Raw genomic sequence first — 27,041 nt, forward strand, 5'->3', positions numbered from 1 at the left:
GGCAGCAAAGAAGCCTAATCCAGAAACAGTCCCAGGTCAAAGGCAGGCAACAATCTAAAAGAGTAGTCCTTATTCAAGGCAGAAGGTCAGCAATAGGAGAATGCAAGAACCAGACAAAGTGAGCAGGAACAGCAAGGTAAGGCAGGGCAAGGAGAGGTTCCAGGTAGCAAGACTCTAAGCCCTGCTTATAGCAAACTTACATAGCTGTTCATCAATTGAAACTGCCTACAGTTTTCTTCTGTGCAATTGGGGCAAAATCAAACATTTGCAGGCTAAATTATATGCAAGATGAGCGCGTGAATGTAAAAAATACCACATTATGACCACTAGATGGCTCTGAGGAGCAAACTTATTTCTTATGATAGTCAGCACCATCTAGGGGTCATATTGAAGTATTTTCCACATTCAGACATTTGAACTACAGAGACTATAGCTGGAGAACATTTCCTTTTGCCCCATTCTCAAAGAACAAATGTACAGTACATGCTATTTTAATAAATGGATGCAATTTCTGTATAAATTCAGATCTGTATTTAACTATATATATATATATATATATATATATATATATATATATATATATATATATATATTATAAGGGACATCAAGTTTCTAAAAAAGCACAAATTAAATCACCATATACTTTGAGGTAAATGTTACAAAGGAAATGTGTACTGTGGTTTGCCTTTAAGAAGAAAGGTAGCTGGTTAGTAGTTCTCATTGTTCCTGGCAATGATCCCATTTCTATGACCCAGGGTAAGTTTACCGTGTCATTAAAACTGGCTTCAGTGAGTATTCAAGACATTGCGTTAAAACGGAAAGAAATCCTTTATGACAGCTGGGAACATTGACATTAAGTCACGTTGCATTTATATGTATCTGGAACAGTTCTAATTGTTCTTTGATGATGGTGCAATGCTCAGCCTAATGAGTAATTGATAAAAGTTCACCGCTCTAAGAGTAATTGAACTGTGATCATTTGCACTCTACTAGCTGCTTAGTTTGACTTGTATTGTGTTTAGATTTTGGTGTGTTGATGTATCTGATGGCCCTGTTCTGTAAAATAACGCGCGCCGTTTAGGAGATATTTCCCTTGTAGTGCACCGATGATGTCAGTGAAGAAACGACCCTCCGTACTGTTTCTTACCCAACGTGTGCCGTGATTGGTGGCTCCCGAGCGCATGCGCGGGAGTGGCGTTACACGGCTCCGGCCAGTCACAGAGCCGGAGTCCGCGGCCCCGGGAGGAAGAGGGGTGAAGATGGATGCTTCCAGCAGCTGGAACATTGTAGACATTGCGGGCTTCCTTTGCAAGGTAAGTGGCATACTAGTCCATTATGCTTTTACTTTGCAGGAGAATATAGAGTAAGTAAAACCCGAAAGGGTTTACTTCCTCTTTAAAAACCTCTGAAGAAGAACCTATAATGATCTGAAACACGTAAGGTGTCCACACCTGTGTGCTTAGGTGAGCCCGTTAGGTCTTCGAGGACAGCCACTGTCTGACATACATGACGTGGTTTTTTTGGGGTACTCTGTATCGCAATTACATTTGATGTTATCATACTTTACACTATATATGTCTTTTTTTGGCACTGTTTGTTATTTATCTTTATGATGTCTCAATATAATTTGTACTTTTTTACTCACCTGGTCTGTCCATTTAACAATCCGTGAGGGGTTCACTGTGCCTCGGGCACTAGGTTTTTTCTTTTGCAATATAAAAACATCATTGCTCTAATTATTTTCGGTATGAGGAAAGAGAGTAATTGGAGAGTCATAAATTAATTGATACTTGCTATAAAACAACTGGCGTGGCTGCTGTGAATAAAAATACATAAATATGCTGTAATACCGGATGCTCTACACCAAAACCAGTTCCTATTCCTGTTCTGTGACTTTCTTCCCATCAGAGTTCCTGATATAAATTAGAGAGAAAATAGAGATGGAGCTAAAACACATATATTCACTCCGATAAGCAACCATGAGACCGTCCACATTTGGAGCCCTCTCCGTCTTCCTGGGAATCATCCTGCTTCAAGAACTATCTTCCGGTAAGTGGTTTTGTGATGGGGAAGAGATTGGACACTGTGGGGTTGATTTACTAAAGGCAAATAGACTGTGCATTTTGCAAAGTGCAGTTGCTCCAGAGCTTAGTAAATGAGGTAAAGCTTCACTTTGCAACTATTACCCAATCAAGTGCAAGAAAAATAAAAAAAGGAAAACATAATTTTTGCTTGGACATGATTGGATGATGGAAGTCAGTAGAGCTTCTGCTGATGTACTAAGCTCTGGATCAACTGCACTTTGCAAAGTGCACAGTTTATTTGCCTTTAGTAAATCAATCCCATTGCCTTTTAGAGCTGAGCTCCTTAGCCTCAACCAACCTGTAAGCCACATACAGTAAAGAGCAGTCAATCACAAATGGTTAGATAGGCATACAAAATCCGCCTATCTTAAAGCATAGTATCTAAAGAATTTTCATTACTAAGCATTGTTTGTGTTAGCGATGCTGTTTATTCATAAAAAGGTGCAACAACCATTCTCATATATTATATTGTGAATATTAGTTCTCATACTAGGTATCAGTTAAAATGCTTGCTTAATGTTATATAGTTACATAGTTAGTCAGGTTGAAAAAAGACACAAGTCCATCTAGTTCAAACAAAAAAAAAAACAACCACACAATCCCATATACCCAATCCTATACCCACAGTTGATTCAGAGGAAGGCAAAAAATAGGATTTTTTAAAACAGCTTACCTGTAAAATCCTTTTCTTTCGAAGGACATCACGGGACACAGAGCCACAGTAATTACTGATGGGTTATATAGGTATCACTGGTGATTGGACACTGGCACACCCTATCAGGAAGTTCAACCCCCTATATAATCCCTCCCCCTTGCAGGGATACCTCAGTTTTGTAGCCAAGCAATATAGTGTATTAGAAGAGGGGTGGGACCTCTGTGTCCCGTGATGTCCTTCGAAAGAAAAGGATTTTACAGGTAAGCTGTTTTAAAAAATCCTATTTTCTTTCTCGAACATCACGGGACACAGAGCCACAGTAATTACTGATGGGATGTCCCAGAGCAATGCTACCTGAGGGGGGGGAACCACGACCAAGTAGGGTGCAATCAGACCTGAGGACCCTGTACTGCTGCCTGCAGCACACTACGCCCAAAGGCGATATCCTCATGCCTTCTCCCATCCACCTGATAGAATCTGGTGAATGTATGAACTGAAGACCAGGTTGCGGCCTTGCAGATTTGAGCCATAGAGGCCCGGTGATGCACTGCCCAAGAAGCACCAATAGCCCTTGTGGAATGTGCCCTGATCTGAAACGGAGGAATCTTCTGTTTCAAACCGTAAGCTTGAATGATCAACTGTCGAATCCATTTAGAAATGGTAGCTTTTGACGCTGCCTGTCCTCTATTGGGACCCTCTGGCAGCACAAACAAAACATCCGTCTTGCGGATCTGAGTAGTTGCCCCTAGATAGGCCTTAACTGCTCTTACTACATCCAACGAATGTAGAGATCTCTCTTCCGGAGAACAGGGATCTGGAAAAAAGGAAGGTAGAACAATGTCTTGGTTTAAATGAAAATCAGAAACCACCTTCGGTAAAAAACTAGGATGAGGGCGTAGTACCACTCTATCCTTGTGTATAATCAAATAAGGTTCCTTACAGGAAAGGGCTGCTAATTCTGATACTCTTCTAGCAGAAGAGATGGCCACCAGAAAAATTAATTTCCTTGTCAACAAGACCAAAGGAATCTGACTTATTGGTTCAAAAGGCCGTTTCTGTAACACAGCCAGGACCAAATTCAAGTCCCAGGGGTTTAGGGGCGCTTTAACCGGAGGATTAAGACGCATCACCCCCTGCATAAAGTTTCGGACCAAAGAATGCGAAGCAAGTGGCCGCTGAAATAATACTGATAAAGCAGAGACCTGGCCCTTGATGGTACTCAAGGCCAGCTTCATCTCTAATCCCATCTGTAGAAAATCAAGGATTCTACCTATGACATATTTCCTGGGATGCCAACCTCTGGATTCACACCAGGTTATATAAGCTTTCCAGACTCTATGATAAATCATCCTGGAAGCTGGCTTCCTTGCATTAATCAAGGTAGATATGACAGGACCTGAGAGCCCACGACTCTTCAGAACGTGGGTCTCAATAGCCAAACCGTCAAATTTATCGTTTGTAAGGCAGGATGGAACACTGGACCTTGAGATAACAGGTCTGGGCGTACCGGTAGGGTCCACGGGGAACCCACCGTCATCCTTACTATTTCTGCATACCAAGTCCTTCTGGGCCAAGCGGGGGCCACCAGAAGTACCGACTTCCTTTCCTGCCTGATCCTGCGAAGGAGTCGTGGTAGTAGCAGAATAGGCGGGAATGCGTAAATCAGTGAGAACCGATGCCACGGAATCACCAACGCATCCGTCCCGCATGCAAGAGGATCTTTTGTCCTTGCCACAAATCTGTCTATCTTTTTGTTGAATCGGGATGCAAAGAGATCTACATCTGGAACCCCCCATCTTTGGCATATGGCCCAAAAGACGTCGGGATGCAGAGACCATTCCCCTGGAAGTAACTGCTGGCGACTTAGATAGTCCACCTACCAATTCTCTATTCCCGGGATGAAAACTGCCGATATGCATGGCACATGCATCTCTGCCCAGACTAAGATCTGGTTCACCTCTTTTTGAGCAGCTCGGCTCCGGGTGCCTCCCTGATGATTGACATAAGCCACTGCTGTGGCATTGTCGGACTGGATCCTGACCGGACAACCCTGTAGCCTGATAGTCCAGGCTTTTAGAGCTAGATGTATCGCCCGGATCTCCAGAATGTTGATGGGTAAGGTCCTCTCTGTCTTGGACCATACCCCTTGGACCGCAGCCTGTTCCAGAACTGCTCCCCAACCTGACAGACTGGCATCTGTTGTTACCACCGTCCAGGTAACCGGTAGAAAGGATTTCCCCTTCTGCAGGTTTTCGGGTATGAGCCACCAATTGAGGCTCTGACGCACCGCATGCGACAGGTGCATCGGAAAGTCTAATGCCTGAACCTTCTTGTTCCAGGTCGACAGAATACTGTGTTGCAGCATTCTTGAGTGAAACTGAGCATAGGGAACTGCTTCGAATGAAGACACCATCTTCCCTAGTAGCCTCATACAAAGGCGGACTGAGGGACCCTTCTTGGTCCTTACTGTCAGAATCAGCTCTCTCAAAGCAGTGATCTTTGCCTGGGGTAGAAATATTTTCTCCTGGCTTGTATGTATAATCAGACCTAAATATTCCAGTCTTCTTACTGGTTTTAGGAAAGACTTTTCTAAGTTGAGGATCCAACCCAGGTGTTCTAGATACCTGACCGTGGTCCTCAAGTTTCCATTCAAAGAGGCTACCGACCGGTCTATCAAGAGCAGGTCGTCTAGGTATGCTATGACAGCTATACCCTGAGCCCTTAATCTGGCCAGAGGAGGAGCCAAGATCTTTGTGAACACTCGAGGTGCAGTGGCTATCCCAAAGGGCAGAGCCATAAACTGGAAATGGCGCCCTCCTACCTCGAAGCGCAGAAACTTCTGATGAGCAGGAAAAATGGGCACATGCAGATATGCATCTCTGATGTCTATTGATGCCAGAAATTCTCCTCCCTGCAGGGTGGGAACTACTGTTCGAATTGATTCCATGCGGAAGGATTGAATCCTTAGGAATCGGTTCAGATCCCTTAAGTCCAAAATGGGCCTGACATCCCCATTTGGCTTTTGGACCGTAAAAAGGTTGGAATAGAAGCCCAATCCCTGGTCCTTTGCGGGAACTATCATAATGACCTCCTGCGACAAAAGTCGCTCTAACGCTAGAAGGAGCGACTGCTTCTTCTCTGGGTCTCTGGGAACATTTGATCTGAGGAACCGAGGAGAAGGGAATTCCTGAAACTCCAGCTTGTACCCTAAGGTTACCGTGGAGACTACCCATCTGTCCTGGAAGTCCTCCTGCCAGAGCTCTGAGAATTGTCGCAGTCTTCCCCCCACTCGAGTGAGCGGGGGCGCCCCCTCATGCAGAGGTCTTAGTGTTTTGCCTAGTAGGCTTCTTTCCCCAGGACTTCTTTTGTCCCTGGGGTTGACTCTTGTCTCTGGACCCCGATGGAGGCGGCCGTCGAGACTGCCTGGAGGCTGAAGCCCCCGGCGCTGGGGAAAGAGTCCGTTTGAAAGAGGGACGCTTACTCTTCTTCTTGACAGGTAAGAGAGTGCTTTTCCCACAAGAGATTCTCTTGATATAGTTATCCAAGTCCTCTCCAAACAACCTTGCACCACGAAATGGAAACCCAGCCAGTAGCTTCTTACATGGTGCTTCGGCTGACCAATTTTTCAACCATAGGATTCTACGTATATGCACCAACCCCAGTGAAAGACGGGAGGTTTGCACGATAGAATCTCTAATGGCATCAACCACAAAGCATAAGGCCGCTGGAAGGTTAGCAAACCCCTGGGCCTGCTGTTCAGGTAATACTTTGATGACCTGCTTAACATGGTCTCTTAAGTATTGACAGACTCCAATCGCTGCTATTGCAGGTTGGGCCACTGATCCTGCTAAGGAGAAAACATCCTTCAATAGGGATTCCATCCTTTTATCTACAGGATCCCTGAGCATCTGAGCATTGTCTACAGGACAAGTCAGGCTATTATTTATTGAGGAAATGGCGGCATCAATAGCCGGAATTCCCCACATTTTAATAAACTTTTCTTCCATCGGATAAAGTGTTGAAAACTTTCTCGGCGGAAAAAAACGTTTGTCTGGGTGATCCCACTCAGAATAAATAAGCTTTTCAAGTAAAGTATGAACAGGAAAAGCATGTGCTGCTTGGAAAGGTTTCAGTGACCCCAAAGCAGAAGAGGATTCTTTAGCAGTTTCAGGTATGGGCAACTTAAATGTGGAGCGGACCAATCCAGTGAGGATCTGCACTAAGACTTTCTCCTCTTGGGAAGTCGCAGAGGGTCCCTCTCCACCTGAATCCTCTGAAGAGGAATCATCCATCCCATCCCGATCCTCTGAAAGGGATTCATCTCCTTTATCCCAGAGCTCCTCTGTCTGAGGGTCTTGGGGAACAGAGGAAAGCCTAGTGCGTTTTCTTCCACTGAGTGAAGACGTAATCACGGCCATTAATCTTTCCTCTAGACCATTAATGGTTGAGGAAAAAACCTCTTGTGTAATATATACAGGGGCTGAAGTGCCAGAAGCAGGTGTAGCCCCTGACCCCAATGGCTCTCCCTGGCTAGCCGTCCCTGGCCCATCTTTAGGGGGGAAGGATGCTGCCGACAGGGGGCCCTCAGAACCTGAACGAGATCCCCTAGTGTCTCTGGTTCCTGGGGTGCTTGAACCTCTTCTACCCATAGTGCAAAGCAACAAGGTGTGAGGTATACAAATGAACACTGTCCGCTGAGCGATGTAGTCTGGCTAAAAGCCTTGCTACCCAATGCTCAGTCTGGTGTTACTTCAGTAAATGCTGCCTAGGAGAATGCCTGTGTCCCACCTTACATGCGACCGTCAGCTCTGTGTCTCTCAGAAGGCTGAGTGCACCTGTACAGAGTGCCTTTAATAGCCTGAAGCTGGCCTGAGTGGGAGTCTAAACACTCTGTGCTGACATCCCGCCCCCTCCTCTACCGCCCCCCCCCCCTCGAGTTTTGAAAAAAACGAGCGCTTCCCACACTGCCGACTCTCCTGTCATGCTCTGGAGAAAAGGCTGGGGATGGGGGGGGGGGAAGGAGGGAGACTGGTAACAAGATTTGCCTGAACGGCTATCTTCAGAGATGGTGGCCATTAGGCCACAGAGCCCGGGTGGTATAACCACTGTCTAGACCCCTGTGGCCCCTCTCTAGCCTGGGGGGGAACATTCAAACATGAGAAATCCCCCCATCCACCTTACCTGCTTGCAGCCTGCTTGATACGCTGGGACATACACAGCGATTACAACACCTGAGACAGACATTCAGCATGTGTAGGTTTGTGCTCTTGGCAGCCCCCGGTGGTCACAATAGGCATAGCATGCATTTACCTTAAAGGAGAAAAGCCACTAGAACTCAAAAATTCTGTGGAATCTCCTCTTACCTTATCCAGCCGCAGGGTGCTGTTTACACAGACCCAATCTTCACCTCTCACGGTGGGCTCCGTTTGAAAAAACCGTCAGAGACTGGGGCCCCCATCAGTAGGGGGATCCAACAGTTCTGGGACCGTAAAGCACCTCGCCAGAAATTAGGAAGTTTAAAGCCATTTTCTGATCTGCGGGGTCCAGCTCTCTAAAAAGAGAAGCATTACGGGTAAAACCTTGTTTCTTCGGACACGAGGCCCGGGTACCATTCAATTCGGCCATGAAAAGACACTTTGAATGGATCCGGTTCGCCTGGCTTGCCCCAGTATAGGATCTTAGGATATTCCCTTTGGAGCTCAGCACAGGACATCTTTACACGTCCATCACCTAAGACACTGGCGTAAAAACTGAGGTATCCCTGCAAGGGGGAGGGATTATATAGGGGGTTGAACTTCCTGATAGGGTGTGCCAGTGTCCAATCACCAGTGATACCTATATAACCCATCAGTAATTACTGTGGCTCTGTGTCCCGTGATGTTCGAGAAAGAAAGCCCAGCAAAGCAGGATCCAATTTGCTCCAGCAGGGGAAAAAAATCCTTCCTGATCCCCAAGAGGCAATCAGATATTCCTTGGATGAACTTTACTTATAAATGTCAGTACCCAGTTATATTATGTACATTTAGGAAATAATCCAGGACTTTTTTAAAGAAATCTACTGAGCTTGCCAGAACCACCTCTGGAGGGAGTCTATTCCACATTTTCACAGCTCTAATGGCCCGTACACACGATCAGATTTTTTTACAACAAATGTTGGATGTGAGCTTGTTGTCGGAAAGTCTAACCGTGTGTATGCTCCATCGAACATTTGCTGTCGAAATTTCCGCCAACAAATGTTGGCTAGCAGGTTCTCAAATTTTCCGCCAACAAATTTTTGTTGTCGGACTTACCAATCGTGTGTACACAAGTCCATCGCATAAAAGTCCACGCATGCTCAGAATCAAGTATGAGCCGTAAAGCGTTCATAATGGAGAAATCACATGACTATTGAACTTCCTTTTTATCGGCTCGCCGTACATCTTGTACGTCACTACGTTTGTAATTGTTGGCCAACATTTGTGTGATCGTGTGTATGCAAGACAAGTTGCAGCCAACAACCTTCAAACAAAATTCCACGGTTTTGTTGTCGGAAAGTCCGATTGTGTGTATGGGGCATTACTGTGAAGAAACCTTTCCCTATTTAGAGATGAAATCTCTTTTGCTCCAGACGTAAAGAGTGCCCCCTTGTCCTCTGTAATGACCTTAAAGTGAATAACTCAAGTTCACTATATGGACCACTTATGTATTTGTACATGTTGATCATATCCCCCTAAATCTCCTCTTCTCAAGAGAGAATAAATTCAGTTCCTCTAATATTTCCTCATAGCTGAGCTCCTCCATGCCTCTTATCAGTTTGGTTGCTCTTCTCTGCACTTTCTTCAGATCCCTGATATCCTTTTTGAGAACTTGTGTCAAAAACTGAACTGCATATTCGAGATGAGGTCTTACTAATGATTTGTACAGGAGCAAAATGATCTCTCTCTCTTTCTGGAGTCCATACCTCTCTTATTAAAAGACAGGATGCTCGCTTTGGAAATCACAGCTTGGCATTGCATGCTATTATTAGGCTTATGATCTACCAGAACACCCAGATCCTTCTCCACTATGGATTCCCCCAATTGTACTCCCCCTAGTATGTATGATGTATGCATATTCTTATCCCCTAAGTGCATAACTTTACATTGATCAACATTAAACCTCATTTGTCTCTTAATTACCCAATTAAACATTGCACTGAGGTCAGCTTATAAATTGGAGACATCCTGTAAGGACGTTATTCCGCTGCATAGCTTGTTGTCATCTGCAAAGACTGAAATTATACTTTTAATCCCAGACCTTATATAATTTATAAAGATATTAAAAAGTAAGGGTATCAGCACTAAACCTTGGGGTACACCACTGATAACCTTAGACCATTCAGAGTAAGAATCATTAACCACTACTCTGTGAATTAGGTCTTTTAGCCAGTTTTCAATCCATTTACAAACTGACATTTCCAAGCCTGTAGACTTTACCTTACACATTAGCCATGTGTGGGGAACTATATCGAACGCTTTTGCAAAATCCAAGTATACCACGTCCACAGCCACCCCCTGTCCAAGGTTTTACTTACCTACTCACACAAAGAAGTCAAGTTTTTGGACAATTTCTGTCTTACATTAATCCATGCAGTCTGTTGCTTAAAATATTTTTTTCCAGCAAGAACTCATCTATGTGTTTTTTTATTAAACTCTCCAGTATCTTCCCGACTATAGAAGTTAAACTAACAGGCCTATAGTTACTTGGTAAAGACTTTGATTCCTTTTTAAATATAGGCACCACTTTGGCCCTATGCCAATCCAGTGGCACTATTCCAGCCATTAACAATGTCATTTTCTTTCTATTGGGACTACAGGGCTATTATGTACTTTCCTGTCTCTCTGTATTTCTGTTGTTTCCAAAAAGCAAGAACGTCTCAGCCATGTGTCCAGTAGGTTATGTGCCTGGCTATAGTCAATGTACTAAACACTGCTGCAAATTACAGCAAAATGGTTTTTGAAAAAGGAAAAGGTTAGAAAGGATGCGTGATGATTATTAACCACCAGTAGCAGAGTTGCTACTCAATGGTCTCTTGGACAGCTATGAGAGACTTGTTACAGTACTTGATGCTCACACAGAGGATGAGCTTACCCTAGAATATGTTAAAGATAAGCTTGTACTGTAGATGAATATAAGAGGAACACAGAAACTGGGGAATTCAGTAAAGTATTACTATTGCTTTTTTCAGCAGTTTCCTTTACAACTACCTGCGCCCTATTCAGACAAGCATTTGGGGCAATTGCGTTAACCTTGCGGTTGGTTGTGAACAAGCATGTTTGGTTGTGAACAAGCATGGTACACTCGTGTGAAACGTGTCAACTGTAACCCTGCATGATTGTCTGGCATATGACAATAAAGACTTTATTCAGCAAGCATCCTGTTGGTTCTGGTGTGCGACCATTTCATCTTCCCCCTTTATGCTATTCAAACAAGCATTTGGGGCAATTTCGTTAACCTTGCCAGGTTGCTCTAAATATTGCCACTTTAAAGCAAAGCTCCACCCAAAAGGGGAAGCTCCGCTTATTTGCCTCTTTCCTCCCTCCGGTGTCACATTTGGCACCTTTTCGGGGGGGGGGGGGAGCTGGTACCTGGTTTTGACAGGTGCCTGTTCCCACTTCCGGGTGATTTTGCCATGGAAGTTTGGCCTCCCTCCTCCTTCCCCCATCCGCCACGCCATTAACAAAGCACAGTGCGCTTCACACAGGCACAGTTGTTCTCAACCCCAGTCCTCAAGTACCCCCAACGGGCCATGTTTTGGGAACTTCCCTTAAAAAAAAATAGCTCTTATCAATACCATAATACCATGCTATTGATATTGATTTAAAAGAGCTGTGCAAAGTGAAGGAAAACCTGAAAACATGGCCCGTTGGGGGTACTGGAGGATTGAGGTTGAGAATCACTGCAGTAGGGAACCGGCTGTGAAGCCGCAAGGCTTCACTGCCAGTTTCCCTTACAAGCAATGGGGGTGGCAGCATCCGAGAGCCAATGGAAAAATAGGTTGGGGTGAAGACACCACTGGATTCCTGGACAGGTGAGCCTCTTAACAGTAAAAGTCAGCAGCTACAGTATTTGTAGCTGCTGACTTTTATTTTTTTCTGAAAGAGCCTGGACCTCCTCTCTAAGTACATGTTGCCAGGGCGCAACAGATTCTTAATGGATTACTGCCAGTTCGATGGTTCGCAAACTTAAGACCAGCTCTGAGCTGAAGTATAGAGAGGAGTAGGATATGTCTGTGTTGGGAAGCTGCCATGTATGTGGAACCGCACGGCCCGAGTCAGCTGTTGGCCTGAAGATTCCCTGGCCAATTAATGGAAACAAAAGGGGCTGGGATACCAGTCATTGGATGGGTGGAGCCTGAGACTACTTTCCCATCATGTCCATTTTACTTTTGAATGACAGTGAATGACAGAGAGCAGATTTGAAAGCAGCTATTGGACTGAATAGTGGCTATGGATCCACCCTCTGCTGCCAACCAACAACAAGGTGGACCTGATGAGGAACTAATCTCTCAGTTCCCCATTCGACACCAACCACCCAGTGACTCAAGTCTCATTCCCCATCAAATTATTTAGCCCACACTACAAATTTCATTGGCCATCACCCTGCCAGTTGAATGCAGTGGCCAGGTACAGAGCGCACTGAGGAAAAAGTGTCCAATATGGATCGATTTTAGTATCAAGCTCTGACAGTTTCATGTAACTGTCTCAGACACATGTACCAACAGTTTTGGTGCGGCAGCCCAATGTAATTCTAAAGAGTGTCTGTGACACCCTTCATGAATTCCCCCAAAGTGCTAACAGTGAAAATGCTCATGCAACAGATTCAGCATTAAGAAACATGTGAATGTTTTGTGTGCAAAAAGACAGGTCACCAAATGGCAAACTACAGAAATGGGAAACCAAAAGAGACAAGTTAGACAACTCAAGGCCAAAAATGGAAATAGAAGACATTTCAAATACTGATTGCAACTTTCATGCAATGAACAATGACAATGAACACGTTGGTCAGGAGTATGTAATGTACAGACCTCAGGGGTCAGGTGTTTGTAATGTATGCAGTGCAAGGGATAGGAGTTTACATTGTAAAGAGTATAGGGGTCAGGGGTATGTAATGTACAGAGTGCAGGGGTCCCGAGTATGCAATGTACAGAGTGGAGGGGTCAGGAGTATGTAATGTACAGAGTGGGAGGGGGTCAGGAGTATGTAATGTACTGAGTGCAAGGGTCAGGAGTATGTAACGTAAAGAATGCAGGGAGCAAAAGTATGTAATGTACAATGTGAGGGGGCAAGAAGTATGTAATGTACAGAATGGAGGGGGCAAAAGTATGTAATGTACAAAGTGAGGGGGTAAGGAGTATGTAATGAACTGTATTTTTCACTTTGTTATGTATAATACAGTGGTTAAATTTATCAAAACTGGTGCAGCCAGAATCTGGAGCAGTTGTGCATGGCAGCCAATCAGCTCCTATCTCTCCTTTTCAAAGCTTAACTGAACAAGCTGAGGATAAAAGCTGAATGGTTGCCATGCACAGCTGCTCAATATTGAGTCCATTCCAGTTCTGATAAATTCCCTCCACTGTATAGAATGCACCAATCAGCAGTATATGTAATATTGTATTGCTGGTCAGCAGGAGAAAAAAGATGGTTTGAGTTAATGATCAAGAGGAGTATAAAATATCACAGATATTACAAGGCACAGAGCTGCTCTGCCTGGTGCTGTGCCTTTTGCCTGATCCACGGCAGGCACAAAAAAAAGAATAAACCTGCAGCTGAAGTAATTCACCATATATTAAAATGAACTAAAATCTAAATTAAAATAAATGTGAACAGGCACACTCTTTACTGCAGAAGAGACATGCAATGAAAAAAACTTTTTAGTGCTCTTTGAAATGCACATGCACAGTTCAATTTACATTGCCAACACAGTGCCAGTGTGCCAGGATGACTGAACTACTACACAAGCTTGGGAATTACATCACCATGCAGGCCAATCACGATGCTCAAAGACCAGCACCCAGAGAAAGCAAGAGAGATGATTCTGGTGAGGGACCTCGTAATGGGACTTTGGTTCCACTTTAGGCAGCAGAATCCTGTGGTTACTTTGTCCGGTCTATTGATCTTTTGGAGCTCACGCAGAATAAATCACTTTTCGTCAAACATACTATCTCCTAAGGGATAAGAGGTTTCATAGACATGTGCCCTGCCGAAAAATGAGTTCGTTTTCATTTCATTAGTTTTTTGTTGTTTTGTTTTTTGGGTCATTCTTTATGTTGGAAATTCGTTACTTCGAATAAATTCATAACTTCGGAAAAATTTGATTTTGTTACGTACCATTTGTTTAGATGCAGTATTCGTTATTTCAATAATTCGTAAAAATCCAGAATTTGAAAATCCGAAAATAAGAACCAAAATCCGAAAATTCTAAAGAACCAAAATCCGAAAATAAGAAAAAAAATCCGAAAATTTGAAAATCCGAAATAATAACTAACTAACTAATAATAACCAACTATTAAATTATAGGTATTGTAATTTCCTTTCAAATTTGGCTGTTAGTGAACGTAAAGAATACGAATTTATCTGAAGTTACAAATTATCCGAAATAACGAATGCCGCATCTAAATGAATGGAATGTAACAAATTAATAATAATAACTAATAATAATATTAAAACAATTGTATCAATATTACTTTTATTAATCTGTTACGTTTCATTTAGATGCAGCATTAGTTATTTTGGATAATTTGTAACTTCAGATAAATTTACATTCGGTATGTTTACTAACAGCCAAATTTGAAAGGAAATTCCAATACCTATAATATAATAGTTAGTAATAGTTATTGTTAGTTAGTTATTATTTTGGATTTTCAAATTTTCGGGTTTTCAATTTTTCGGATTTTTGTTCTTATTTTTAAATTTTCCTTCTTTTGAATTTTTTGATTTTCATTCTTATTTTCGAAATTTTCAGATTTTCGAATTTTAGGTTTTCGTTCTTTCGAAATCTCAGAAAAATTTGTTTTCCTTAATTCGAATTAATGGATTTTTCTAATTTTGTCGAAAAACAAATTCAAAACTAAATGAACTGCACATGTCTAATAAAAACATGTCAGCTGCTGCCCCAGCTCCTGCCTATAACAAGCCTCACTTTCACTCCTGTACCTTGCTTCAGCGTTCCATCTCCTGTAGCTGCACTCTCAACTGTTCATTGGGGTGATCACAGTGTCAGGACTTGGGGCACCTTGCCCTGGGTGCCCGGCGCTAGAGACACCCCTGCATGTGACCCTATGAATGAATTCATGGCAAAAATATTTTTCTGTTTCTTTCAGCTGAAAAGAGTGGACAGTGTCCTCATGTGGGGCCGCCCAATACCGTCATGTATTACAAATGTCTGTCTGTCAACACAGCCGCCTGCAAGGAAGATGAAGACTGTAAAGGTCGGAAGAAGTGTTGCAGTGAGAGATGCATCAACAAATGCCGGGACCCTGTGGGTGAGTCAACCCTACTTGCAAAATTTTGAATGAGGCCCCACAACAACCTCTCTGTGCAGCCCCTGGGATTTTCAAATGGGACAGCCCATGGGTTCTAATCCTCCCCCACTACATCAAAAACTAGAAGAAAAATCATTGGCTTGATATACACTTTAACAGAAAGTATGCCAAATGTTTCACGCACATGGACATTTTTTAGGCACAAAGACTCTGCTGGTTTCCTGCACCCTGGGAGCTGTAGTAGCCATGTACAGTCTGCCATGAAAGGCACAAGGCGCAAGAAAGAACTGGCTTTCCCAGTCTGTGATACTCCATTAAAATTCATGACAACTGTAACTTTATTGTTTTGGACAGACCAAGTCCCACCTGGAACCTCCTCCTTCTCTTCATCCATTATTTCACCCAGACTAGGTTTAACGTTGCCATCTCTAAGTTTAAGCCCAGGCTTGAGTGAAACACATCAGTGGAGGAGATTCAAGGTGGGGCATTGTGTTTGTCTGTTCAGAACAATGAAGTTACAGTTGGTTGACCCAATGGAAAAGTCTTGAGAGTGGCAAATATCTCTTTATTATTATGCCCAAATCACAAATGAGTAACAGGAGAGCTGCCATTGTAGTCCATACACTGCCAGGGACCGGTGCTGGATAGGAGTTCCCAGGGAAGAGCAACAGTGCAGGAAATTAACTTTAAAGCGGTTGTATACCCTTTTTTTTTTACTTTTAACTACAGGTAAGCCTATAATAAGGCTTAACTGTAGGTAAAATTAATATCTCCTAAACCTGTACGGTTTAGGAGATATTTACTTTGCATGCAGCCGCTAATGTCAGCGGCGCATGTGCTGTAAAGGCCCAGACACTGCCGGACCTTGCCGGGAAGAAGACTCCCGCGCTCATGCACGGGAGTGACGTAATCGCGGCTTCGGCCACTCACAGCGCCGGAGCCGCGATACCCGGAAGAAACGCCGAGGGAACATGTTAGCTCCCTCAGCGTTAACCGGGATCAGATGTCGAGGCCTCGTTCTCAGGGCCGGATTAACATAGGGGCTGATGGAGCTGCAGCTCCAGGCCCCTGCCTTAAAATCGGCCCTCCCAGTCAGAAGTATAAGCCTGATTTCTCCTGTCCATAAACTTCTATGGGACAGGAGAAGCTGTGTGTAAATGTAGGGGTGTCTGGCTGCATCTGTGTTGGCTCACTGTGTTTATTACAGTGTCACAGTGCACAGTTCCCCCCTACACAAATGGCTCTGCCTTCCCCCTCCCCTCTCCCCTTTCTCTCTGTGTGCAGTGAAGGAGCCGTGTGGGCTGGGAAATTATGAACAGAGCAGCCGGCAGCTAGAAGGTGAACAGATATGTGAGTGATAAGCTTCCCATCCAAGTGTGAGCTCAGTGACTGGACTCTTATCTCCCTTCTCTCCCCCTCTTTTACCTTTATCTTCAGCAATGGCTCTTATAACTGCAGTCAATATGTAGACTCGGCTCCTTGTGCTTTTAGGTGGGTTCACCCTGCTTTGCTTGGTGTATCCACAGTTTTCCTGCGTTTTACCCACAGTCCTATTGATTTCTATTAGGTTGCATGTTTTTTCTGAAAGCGCACCAAAATCAATAGGACTGCAAGCTAAAACTGCAGATACACAAGCAGTGCGCCCAAACTGCAGCAAACCAGTGTGAGCCCAAAGGCTGTACACACAACCCTCTATAGAACTTGGTCTGATCAATACTCCTGGCATTCATTTTACACACAACCATACCATCCCAGATCAGGAGGGGTGGGGGGTTCAGGGATTTGTTTGACTATGCAGGCCCTGTCCCTTCTACCCATCCTGGAAGAGTCCTGGAGGAAGTGGCAGGCTGCTGGTGGCAAGTGGCACACTGTATCTGGTGGTAGGCTGTGGTTGGCAAGTGGCACACTGTATCTGGTGGCAGGCTGCTGGTGGCAAGTGGCACACTGTATCTGGTGGCAGGCTGCTGGTGGTAAGTGACACACTGTATCTGGTGGTAGGCTGTGGTTGGCAGGTGGCACACTGTATCTGGTGACAGGCTGCTGGTGGCAAGTGGCACACTGTATCTGGTGGCAGGCTGCTGGTGGCAAGTGGCACACTGTATCTGGTGGTAGGCTGTGGTTGGCAAGTGGCACACTGTATCTGGTGGTAGGCTGTGGTTGGCAAGTGGCACACTGTATCTGGTGGCAGGCTGCTGGTGGCAAGTGGCACACTGTATCTGGTGGCAGGCTTCTAGTGGCAAGTGGCACACTGTATCTGGTGGCAGGCTGCTGGTGGCAAGTGGCACACTGTATCTGGTGGCAGGCTGCTGGTGGCAAGTGGCACACTGTATCTGGTGGTAGGCTGTGGTTGGCAAGTGGCACACTATCTGGTGGCAGGCTGCTGGTGGCAAGTAGCACACTGTATCTGGTGGCAAGTGGCACATTGTATCTGGTGGCAGGCTGCTGGTGGCAAGTGGCACACTGTATCTGGTGGCAAGCTGCTGGTGGCATGTGGCACACTATCTGGTGGAAGGCTGCTGGTGGTAAGTGACACACTGTATCTGGTGGTAGGCTGTGGTTGGCAAGTGGCACACTGTATCTGGTGGCAGGCTGCTGGTGGCAAGTGGCACACTGTATCTGGTGGCAGGCTGCTGGTGGCAAGTGGCACACTGTATCTGGTGGCAAGTGGCACACTGTATCTGGTGAAAGGCTGCTGGTGGCAAGTGGCACACTGTATCTGGTGGCAGGCTGCTGGTGGCAAGTGGCACACTGTATCTGGTGGCAAGTGGCACACTGTATCTGGTGGCAGGCTGCTGGTGGCAAGTGGCACACTATCTGGTGGAAGGCTGCTGGTGGTAAGTGACACACTGTATCTGGTGGTAGGCTGTGGTTGGCAAGTGGCACACTGTATCTGGTGACAGGCTGCTGGTGGCAAGTGGCACACTGTATCTGGTGACAGGCTGCTGGTGGCAAGTGGCACACTGTATCTGGTGGCAGGCTGTGGTTGGCAAGTGGCACACTGTATCTGGTGGCAGGCTGCTGGTGGCAAGTGGCACACTGTATCTGGTGGCAGGCTTCTAGTGGCAAGTGGCACACTGTATCTGGTGGCAGGCTGCTGGTGGCAAGTGGCACACTGTATCTGGTGGTAGGCTGTGGTTGGCAAGTGGCACACTATCTGGTGGCAGGCTGCTGGTGGCAAGTAGCACACTGTATCTGGTGGCAAGTGGCACACTGTATCTGGTGGCAGGCTGCTGGTGGCAAGTGGCACACTGTATCTGGTGGCAAGCTGCTGGTGGCAAGTGGCACACTATCTGGTGGAAGGCTGCTGGTGGTAAGTGACACACTGTATCTGGTGGTAGGCTGTGGTTGGCAAGTGGCACACTGTATCTGGTGGCAGGCTGCTGGTGGCAAGTGGCACACTGTATCTGGTGGCAGGCTGCTGGTGGCAAGTGGCACACTGTATCTGGTGGCAAGTGGCACACTGTATCTGGTGGCAGGCTGCTGGTGGCAAGTGGCACACTGTATCTGGTGGCAGGCTGCTGGTGGCAAGTGGCACACTGTATCTGGTGGCAGGCTGCTGGTGGTAAGTGACACACTGTATCTGGTGGTAGGCTGTGGTTGGCAGGTGGCACACTGTATCTGGTGACAGGCTGCTGGTGGCAAGTGGCACACTGTATCTGGTGACAGGCTGCTGGTGGCAAGTGGCACACTGTATCTGGTGGCAGGCTGCTGGTGGCAAGTGGCACACTGTATCTGGTGGTAGGCTGTGGTTGGCAAGTGGCACACTGTATCTGGTGGTAGGCTGTGGTTGGCAAGTGGCACACTGTATCTGGTGGCAGGCTGCTGGTGGCAAGTGGCACACTGTATCTGGTGGCAGGCTTCTAGTGGCAAGTGGCACACTGTATCTGGTGGCAGGCTGCTGGTGGCAAGTGGCACACTGTATCTGGTGGCAGGCTGCTGGTGGCAAGTGGCACACTGTATCTGGTGGTAGGCTGTGGTTGGCAAGTGGCACACTATCTGGTGGCAGGCTGCTGGTGGCAAGTAGCACACTGTATCTGGTGGCAAGTGGCACATTGTATCTGGTGGCAGGCTGCTGGTGGCAAGTGGCACACTGTATCTGGTGGCAAGCTGCTGGTGGCATGTGGCACACTATCTGGTGGAAGGCTGCTGGTGGTAAGTGACACACTGTATCTGGTGGTAGGCTGTGGTTGGCAAGTGGCACACTGTATCTGGTGGCAGGCTGCTGGTGGCAAGTGGCACACTGTATCTGGTGGCAGGCTGCTGGTGGCAAGTGGCACACTGTATCTGGTGGCAAGTGGCACACTGTATCTGGTGAAAGGCTGCTGGTGGCAAGTGGCACACTGTATCTGGTGGCAGGCTGCTGGTGGCAAGTGGCACACTGTATCTGGTGGCAAGTGGCACACTGTATCTGGTGGCAGGCTGCTGGTGGCAAGTGGCACACTATCTGGTGGAAGGCTGCTGGTGGTAAGTGACACACTGTATCTGGTGGTAGGCTGTGGTTGGCAAGTGGCACACTGTATCTGGTGACAGGCTGCTGGTGGCAAGTGGCACACTGTATCTGGTGACAGGCTGCTGGTGGCAAGTGGCACACTGTATCTGGTGGCAGGCTGTGGTTGGCAAGTGGCACACTGTATCTGGTGGCAGGCTGCTGGTGGCAAGTGGCACACTGTATCTGGTGGCAGGCTTCTAGTGGCAAGTGGCACACTGTATCTGGTGGCAGGCTGCTGGTGGCAAGTGGCACACTGTATCTGGTGGTAGGCTGTGGTTGGCAAGTGGCACACTATCTGGTGGCAGGCTGCTGGTGGCAAGTAGCACACTGTATCTGGTGGCAAGTGGCACACTGTATCTGGTGGCAGGCTGCTGGTGGCAAGTGGCACACTGTATCTGGTGGCAAGCTGCTGGTGGCAAGTGGCACACTATCTGGTGGAAGGCTGCTGGTGGTAAGTGACACACTGTATCTGGTGGTAGGCTGTGGTTGGCAAGTGGCACACTGTATCTGGTGGCAGGCTGCTGGTGGCAAGTGGCACACTGTATCTGGTGGCAGGCTGCTGGTGGCAAGTGGCACACTGTATCTGGTGGCAAGTGGCACACTGTATCTGGTGGCAGGCTGCTGGTGGCAAGTGGCACACTGTATCTGGTGGCAGGCTGCTGGTGGCAAGTGGCACACTGTATCTGGTGGCAGGCTGCTGGTGGTAAGTGACACACTGTATCTGGTGGTAGGCTGTGGTTGGCAGGTGGCACACTGTATCTGGTGACAGGCTGCTGGTGGCAAGTGGCACACTGTATCTGGTGACAGGCTGCTGGTGGCAAGTGGCACACTGTATCTGGTGGCAGGCTGCTGGTGGCAAGTGGCACACTGTATCTGGTGGTAGGCTGTGGTTGGCAAGTGGCACACTGTATCTGGTGGTAGGCTGTGGTTGGCAAGTGGCACACTGTATCTGGTGGCAGGCTGCTGGTGGCAAGTGGCACACTGTATCTGGTGGCAGGCTTCTAGTGGCAAGTGGCACACTGTATCTGGTGGCAGGCTGCTGGTGGCAAGTGGCACACTGTATCTGGTGGCAGGCTGCTGGTGGCAAGTGGCACACTGTATCTGGTGGTAGGCTGTGGTTGGCAAGTGGCACACTATCTGGTGGCAGGCTGCTGGTGGCAAGTGGCACACTGTATCTGGTGGCAAGTGGCACACTGTATCTGGTGGCAGGCTGCTGGTGGCAAGTGGCACACTGTATCTGGTGGCAAGCTGCTGGTGGCATGTGGCACACTATCTGGTGGAAGGCTGCTGGTGGTAAGTGACACACTGTATCTGGTGGTAGGCTGTGGTTGGCAAGTGGCACACTGTATCTGGTGGCAGGCTGCTGGTGGCAAGTGGCACACTGTATCTGGTGGCAGGCTGCTGGTGGCAAGTGGCACACTGTATCTGGTGGCAAGTGGCACACTGTATCTGGTGAAAGGCTGCTGGTGGCAAGTGGCACACTGTATCTGGTGGCAGGCTGCTGGTGGCAAGTGGCACACTGTATCTGGTGGCAAGTGGCACACTGTATCTGGTGGCAGGCTGCTGGTGGCAAGTGGCACACTATCTGGTGGAAGGCTGCTGGTGGTAAGTGACACACTGTATCTGGTGGTAGGCTGTGGTTGGCAAGTGGCACACTGTATCTGGTGACAGGCTGCTGGTGGCAAGTGGCACACTGTATTTGGTGACAGGCTGCTGGTGACAAGTGGCACACTGTATCTGGTGCCAGCCTGTGGTTGGCAAGTGGCACACTGTATCTGGTGGCAGGCTGCTGGTGGCAAGTGGCACACTGTATCTGGTGGCAGGCTTCTAGTGGCAAGTGGCACACTGTATCTGGTGGCAGGCTGCTGGTGGCAAGTGGCACACTGTATCTGGTGGCAGGCTGCTGGTGGCAAGTGGCACACTGTATCTGGTGGTAGGCTGTGGTTGGCAAGTGGCACACTATCTGGTGGCAGGCTGCTGGTGGCAAGTAGCACACTGTATCTGGTGGCAAGTGGCACACTGTATCTGGTGGCAGGCTGCTGGTGGCAAGTGGCACACTGTATCTGGTGGCAAGCTGCTGGTGGCAAGTGGCACACTATCTGGTGGAAGGCTGCTGGTGGTAAGTGACACACTGTATCTGGTGGTAGGCAAGTGGCACACTGTATCTGGTGGCAGGCTGCTGGTGGCAAGTGGCACACTGTATCTGGTGGCAGGCTGCTGGTGGCAAGTGGCACACTGTATCTGGTGGCAAGTGGCACACTGTATCTGGTGGCAGGCTGCTGGTGGCAAGTGGCACACTGTATCTGGTGGCAGGCTGCTGGTGGCAAGTGGCACACTGTATCTGGTGGCAAGTGGCACACTGTATCTGGTGGCAGGCTGCTGGTGGCAAGTGGCACACTGTATCTGGTGGCAAGCTGCTGGTGGCAAGTGGCACACTATCTGGTGGAAGGCTGCTGGTGGTAAGTGACACACTGTATCTGGTGGTAGGCTGTGGTTGGCAGGTGACACACTGTATCTGGTGACAGGCTGCTGGTGGCAAGTGGCACACTGTATCTGGTGGCAGGCTGCTGATGGCAAGTGGCACACTGTATCTGGTGGTAGGCTGTGGTTGGCAAGTGGCACACTGTATCTGGTGGCAGGCTGCTGGTGGCAAGTGGCACACTGTATCTGGTGGCAGACTTCTAGTGGCAAGTGGCACACTGTATCTGGTGGCAGGCTGCTGGTGGCAAGTGGCACACTGTATCTGGTGGCAGGCTGCTGGTGGCAAGTGGCACACTGTATCTGGTGGCAGGCTGCTGGTGGCAAGTAGCACACTGTATCTGGTGGCAAGTGGCACACTGTATCTGGTGGCAGGCTGCTGGTGGCAAGTGGCACACTGTATCTGGTGGCAAGCTGCTGGTGGCAAGTGGCACACTATCTGGTGGAAGGCTGCTGGTGGTAAGTGACACACTGTATCTGGTGGTAGGCTGTGGTTGGCAAGTGGCACACTGTATCTGGTGGCAGGCTGCAGGTGGCAAGTGGCACACTATCTGGTGGAAGGCTGCTGGTGGTAAGTGACACACTGTATCTGGTGGTAGGCTGTGGTTGGCAAGTGGCACACTGTATCTGGTGGCAGGCTGCTGGTGGCAAGTGGCACACTGTATCTGGTGGCAGGCTGCCGGTGGCAAGTGGCACACTGTATCTGGTGGTAGGCTGTGGTTGGCAAGTGGCACAATGTATCTGGTGGTAGGCTGCTGGTGGAAAGTGGCACACTGTATCTGATGGCAGGCTGCTGGTGGCAAGTGGCACACTATCTGGTGGAAGGCTGCTGGTGGTAAGTGACACACTGTATCTGGTGGTAGGCTGTGGTTGGCAAGTGGCACACTGTATCTGATGGAAGGCTGCTGGTGGCAAGTGGCACACTGTATCTGGTGGCAGGGAGCTGGTGGCAAGTGGCACACTGTATCTGGTGGCAAGTGGCACAATGTATCTGGTGACAGGCTGCTGGTGGCAAGTGACACACTGTATCTGGTGGCAGGCTGCTGGTGGCAAGTGGCACACTGTATCTGGTGGCAATTGGCACAATGTATCTGGTGACAGGCTGCTGGTGGCAAGTGGCACACTGTATCTGGTGGCAATTGGCACAATGTATCTGGTGGCAAGTGGCACAATGTATCTGGTGACAGGCTGCTGGTGGCAAGTGACACACTGTATCTGGTGGCAGGCTGCTGGTGGCAAGTGGCACAATGTATCTGGTGGCAAGTGGCACACTGTATCTAGTGGCAGGCTGCTGGTGGCAAGTGGCACACTGTATCTGGTGACAGGCTGTCGGTAGCAAGTGGTACACTGTATCTGGTGGTAGGCTGTGGTTGGCAAGTGGCACACTGTATCTGATGGAAGGCTGCTGGTGGCAAGTGGCACACTGTATCTGGTGGCAGGGAGCTGGTGGCAAGTGGCACACTGTATCTGGTGGCAAGTGGCACAATGTATCTGGTGACAGGCTGCTGGTGGCAAGTGACACACTGTATCTGGTGGCAGGCTGCTGGTGGCAAGTGGCACACTGTATCTGGTGGCAATTGGCACAATGTATCTGGTGACAGGCTGCTGGTGGCAAGTGGCACACTGTATCTGGTGGCAATTGGCACAATGTATCTGGTGGCAAGTGGCACAATGTATCTGGTGACAGGCTGCTGGTGGCAAGTGACACACTGTATCTGGTGGCAGGCTGCTGGTGGCAAGTGGCACAATGTATCTGGTGGCAAGTGGCACACTGTATCTAGTGGCAGGCTGCTGGTGGCAAGTGGCACACTGTATCTGGTGACAGGCTGTCGGTAGCAAGTGGTACACTGTATCTGGTGACAGGCTGTGGTTGGCAAGTGGCACACTGTATCTGGTGAAAGGCTGCTGTTGGCAAGTGGCACACTGTATCTGGTGGCTGGCTGCTAGTGGCAAGTGGCACACTGTATCTGGTGGCAGGCTGCTGGTGGCAATTGGCACATTGTATCTGGTGGCAGGCTGTGGGTAGCAAGTGGCACACTGTATCTGGTTGCAAGTGGCACACTGTATCTGGTGGCAAGTGGCACACTGTATCTGGTGGCAAGTGGCACACTGTATCTGGTGGCAGGCTGCTGGTGGCAAGTGACATGCTGCATCTAGCGGCAGGCAACTGTGGAAAGTGATACGCTACATCTGGTGGCAGGCTATGGGTGGCAAGTGACAAGCTGCATCTGGTGGCAAGTGACAAGCTCAGGTCCCACTAATTCTGCACGATGGTGAGTTGAACTATTTCACTATATATTACAATGTAATAACTGAAATAATGGAATCTGATCATCCTGACACCATATCAAGCATGGTGTCAAGATGATTGATTTTAAGTACTAACACCAGCCATTTGCCTGACAAATCACCTCCACTGCCGATTTCCCTGCCAACCCCGAGACTACATCCTCCACCCTCATCTTTTTTTTGGGAAAAGGGGGATGTCCCTAAATGACAGTTTGGAAATGTGGTCTCCCTATGTTGCTGCTGGTGAGAGACCGCATAGCAGGTGGTATTGGTGGTGTTGCTGCTGCTCAGAGGCTGCACGGCTGGTATTACTGGTGAGAGTATATTTAATTCGTTTTAGCGAAAAATTGTTTGCATTTTCATTTTGTTTCCATAAAAAGGCCCACCGAAATTCTCAGGACCAGGCCCATGATGCTCTTAATCTGGCCCTGCTCGTTCTAAAGTGAGTATTTCATAATGAGCTGAGTATTACTCAGTAGTTCACCAGCATTTTTCCAAATTAACTGACCTTTTTTGAAGTAAAAGTTCTAAAGGCTTTAGTGTAAATTCTAAGCCGCTATACCTCTCTATCCAACAAGGAGCATCTACGTTTGTTCAGCATCAATGCTGGCGAAATCAATTGTCACTAGGATATTTTCTCTTCAGGTCGGATGTTTTTTAGTCGTGAAAATAGCGTGAATCAGAAAAATATTTTTCTCCTATGATCATTAGCTACATCTAGTGGTCAAAAGTGGACATAATGAGGGATTTTCCTGATCACTCTATTTGTATAAATGAATAACCTTCGGTCTGGAGAGAAAATAGCCTAGTTCGCACAGAATGCCCCCATTTGTACAGAACAAATGTGAAAGCAGTTTCACAGAATGAGTAGCTTTTGAAAATTTTTAATAAATACACCCCAAAGCGAATAGAAGTCCATGAAATGAACAAGAGAACTCAATCCTTGGCTTTTCTTACCATTAATTGCCAATAAGTGAAACAGTCCCCAGAAATCCTCATGATCCTCTATTATAAATACCTGTTCTCTTGAACGACAGCATCTCAATTAGCTGGAGAACACTCTCATGTAAGCTCTATCCTTTCTATTACAGGAAGTATATAACAAATAATTAGTAGCTCCAATCCTCCTCAACTCCGTTTAAAGGTAATACCAGTAAAAAAAATAAAAAATTGCTCCTCACACGGGGCACCAAAAAAAAAAAACTTTTAGCATGGGTCAGCAAGAACTGCTCAAAGAAAGGAAAAGAAATCGCCTCCACACAATATAACTCTTTTATTCATGAAGAAACGCACAGAGCATATTTATTAAAGATTTAATTAGCAATTCGCCCAGTAAAAGTGTATACACTTTAGTTTTGTGCAATTGGGGTAAAAGAACAATTTCCTGCTATTTCCTGGATTGTTTTTTGTTGATTTATAATGAAAAAACTGGATTTGGCCCCTAGATATGTAATTTTTTTAACTTTCCATCCCACAACCGGCCAGCATATATGTGAACTGGCTCCATTGAAAGCCGGTCCGGTTCACATATATGCTGGCATTGTGTAAAAAAGCTGTTTGAACCTATCTTCTCTGATCCTCCCCTTCTTCCTCTGACTCCTAATAATTTCCTGATAATACAGAGTCTATGGAGTCAGGCTGCACATGCTCAGTTTGGTGTGTTGCTAGAGAGTTTTTTTTTATCTTAGGAGGAGGCATGTGATCAGCACACGGCCAATCAGCACTGTCCAGACAGAGGGTCAGTCTCATAGTTCAGTCAGAAAACTCTTCCTACAAGCTTTAACCAGTGCTTGGCTGAACACTGATAGAAGTCACAAGCAGTTGCGGCTGGTGCTCTATAATTCGTAGGGGAGGGTCAGAAAAACCAGTGCCACCCCCCCTCCCACTATCCCAGCACTTCCTGCATGTGTACACCAACTGTGCCTGTTATGAGGGGTTTCGCCAATCCTTGCACTGGGCTTCCAGATTTGTACACCTGCTCTGCCCATAATGACCAGTTCCTACCCATCTCTGCCTGTTTCTGTAACTGACACAGTCCCTTAGGGCTCAGTTCACATATATGCAAATCAAATGCATTTTGAACCACATCCGATTTGCATAACATGAATGAACCTGTGACTTGTCAACATTTTGAGATGTTAAACTGCCATTATATGTGGTTAACAGATGGTGCCATAAGTCCCCTCCACAGTTCAAGGATAGTCATTCCCGTTTGAAAAAAATGGCCTCTTTCACACCTTATAAACCAGTTGTCATTGCTGTCCAAAATGTGCTTCTCACATTCCTTGAAAAGAAAGTCTCTATATTTTAGGATGTAGGAAAACTGCCTATAGAATCTTCCCTTCTATGATGGACCCTCCATTTGTTGAGAGGTTATTTTATCTCCCCAGTGTACAGATCTTTGCTCACTACACTGGACTGCATATACTAAAACACTTTATTTGTGTTTGGGTGTTGGTTCTTTGGATGTCCAAGCTTCTGTCTCAATGAATTGCTGGGCTTGAAGGATACAGGAATGGAATGTTTCTTTGCTACAGATCCTTC

At 47.2% G+C, this 27,041-nt stretch overlaps 1 protein-coding gene across 1 annotated transcript in view; it reads left to right on the plus strand.

The window, feature by feature from the left end:
• The first annotated feature begins 906 nt into the window (after positions 1-906).
• The window catches only part of LOC141139018 (antileukoproteinase-like), a 42,279-nt gene continuing 16,144 nt past the window's right edge, over positions 907-27,041 (plus strand). Inside the window, exons 1-3 of the mRNA XM_073624789.1 lie at positions 907-1,313; positions 1,909-2,049; positions 15,080-15,241. Coding sequence (XP_073480890.1) covers positions 1,980-2,049; positions 15,080-15,241 — 232 coding nt within the window. The 5' untranslated portion in view covers positions 907-1,313; positions 1,909-1,979. The remainder of the gene's footprint in view (positions 1,314-1,908; positions 2,050-15,079; positions 15,242-27,041) is intronic.

The sequence above is a fragment of the Aquarana catesbeiana genome, linkage group LG04 (assembly GCF_042186555.1).
Source record: "Aquarana catesbeiana isolate 2022-GZ linkage group LG04, ASM4218655v1, whole genome shotgun sequence".
NCBI classification, from domain to species: Eukaryota; Metazoa; Chordata; class Amphibia; order Anura; family Ranidae; genus Aquarana; species Aquarana catesbeiana.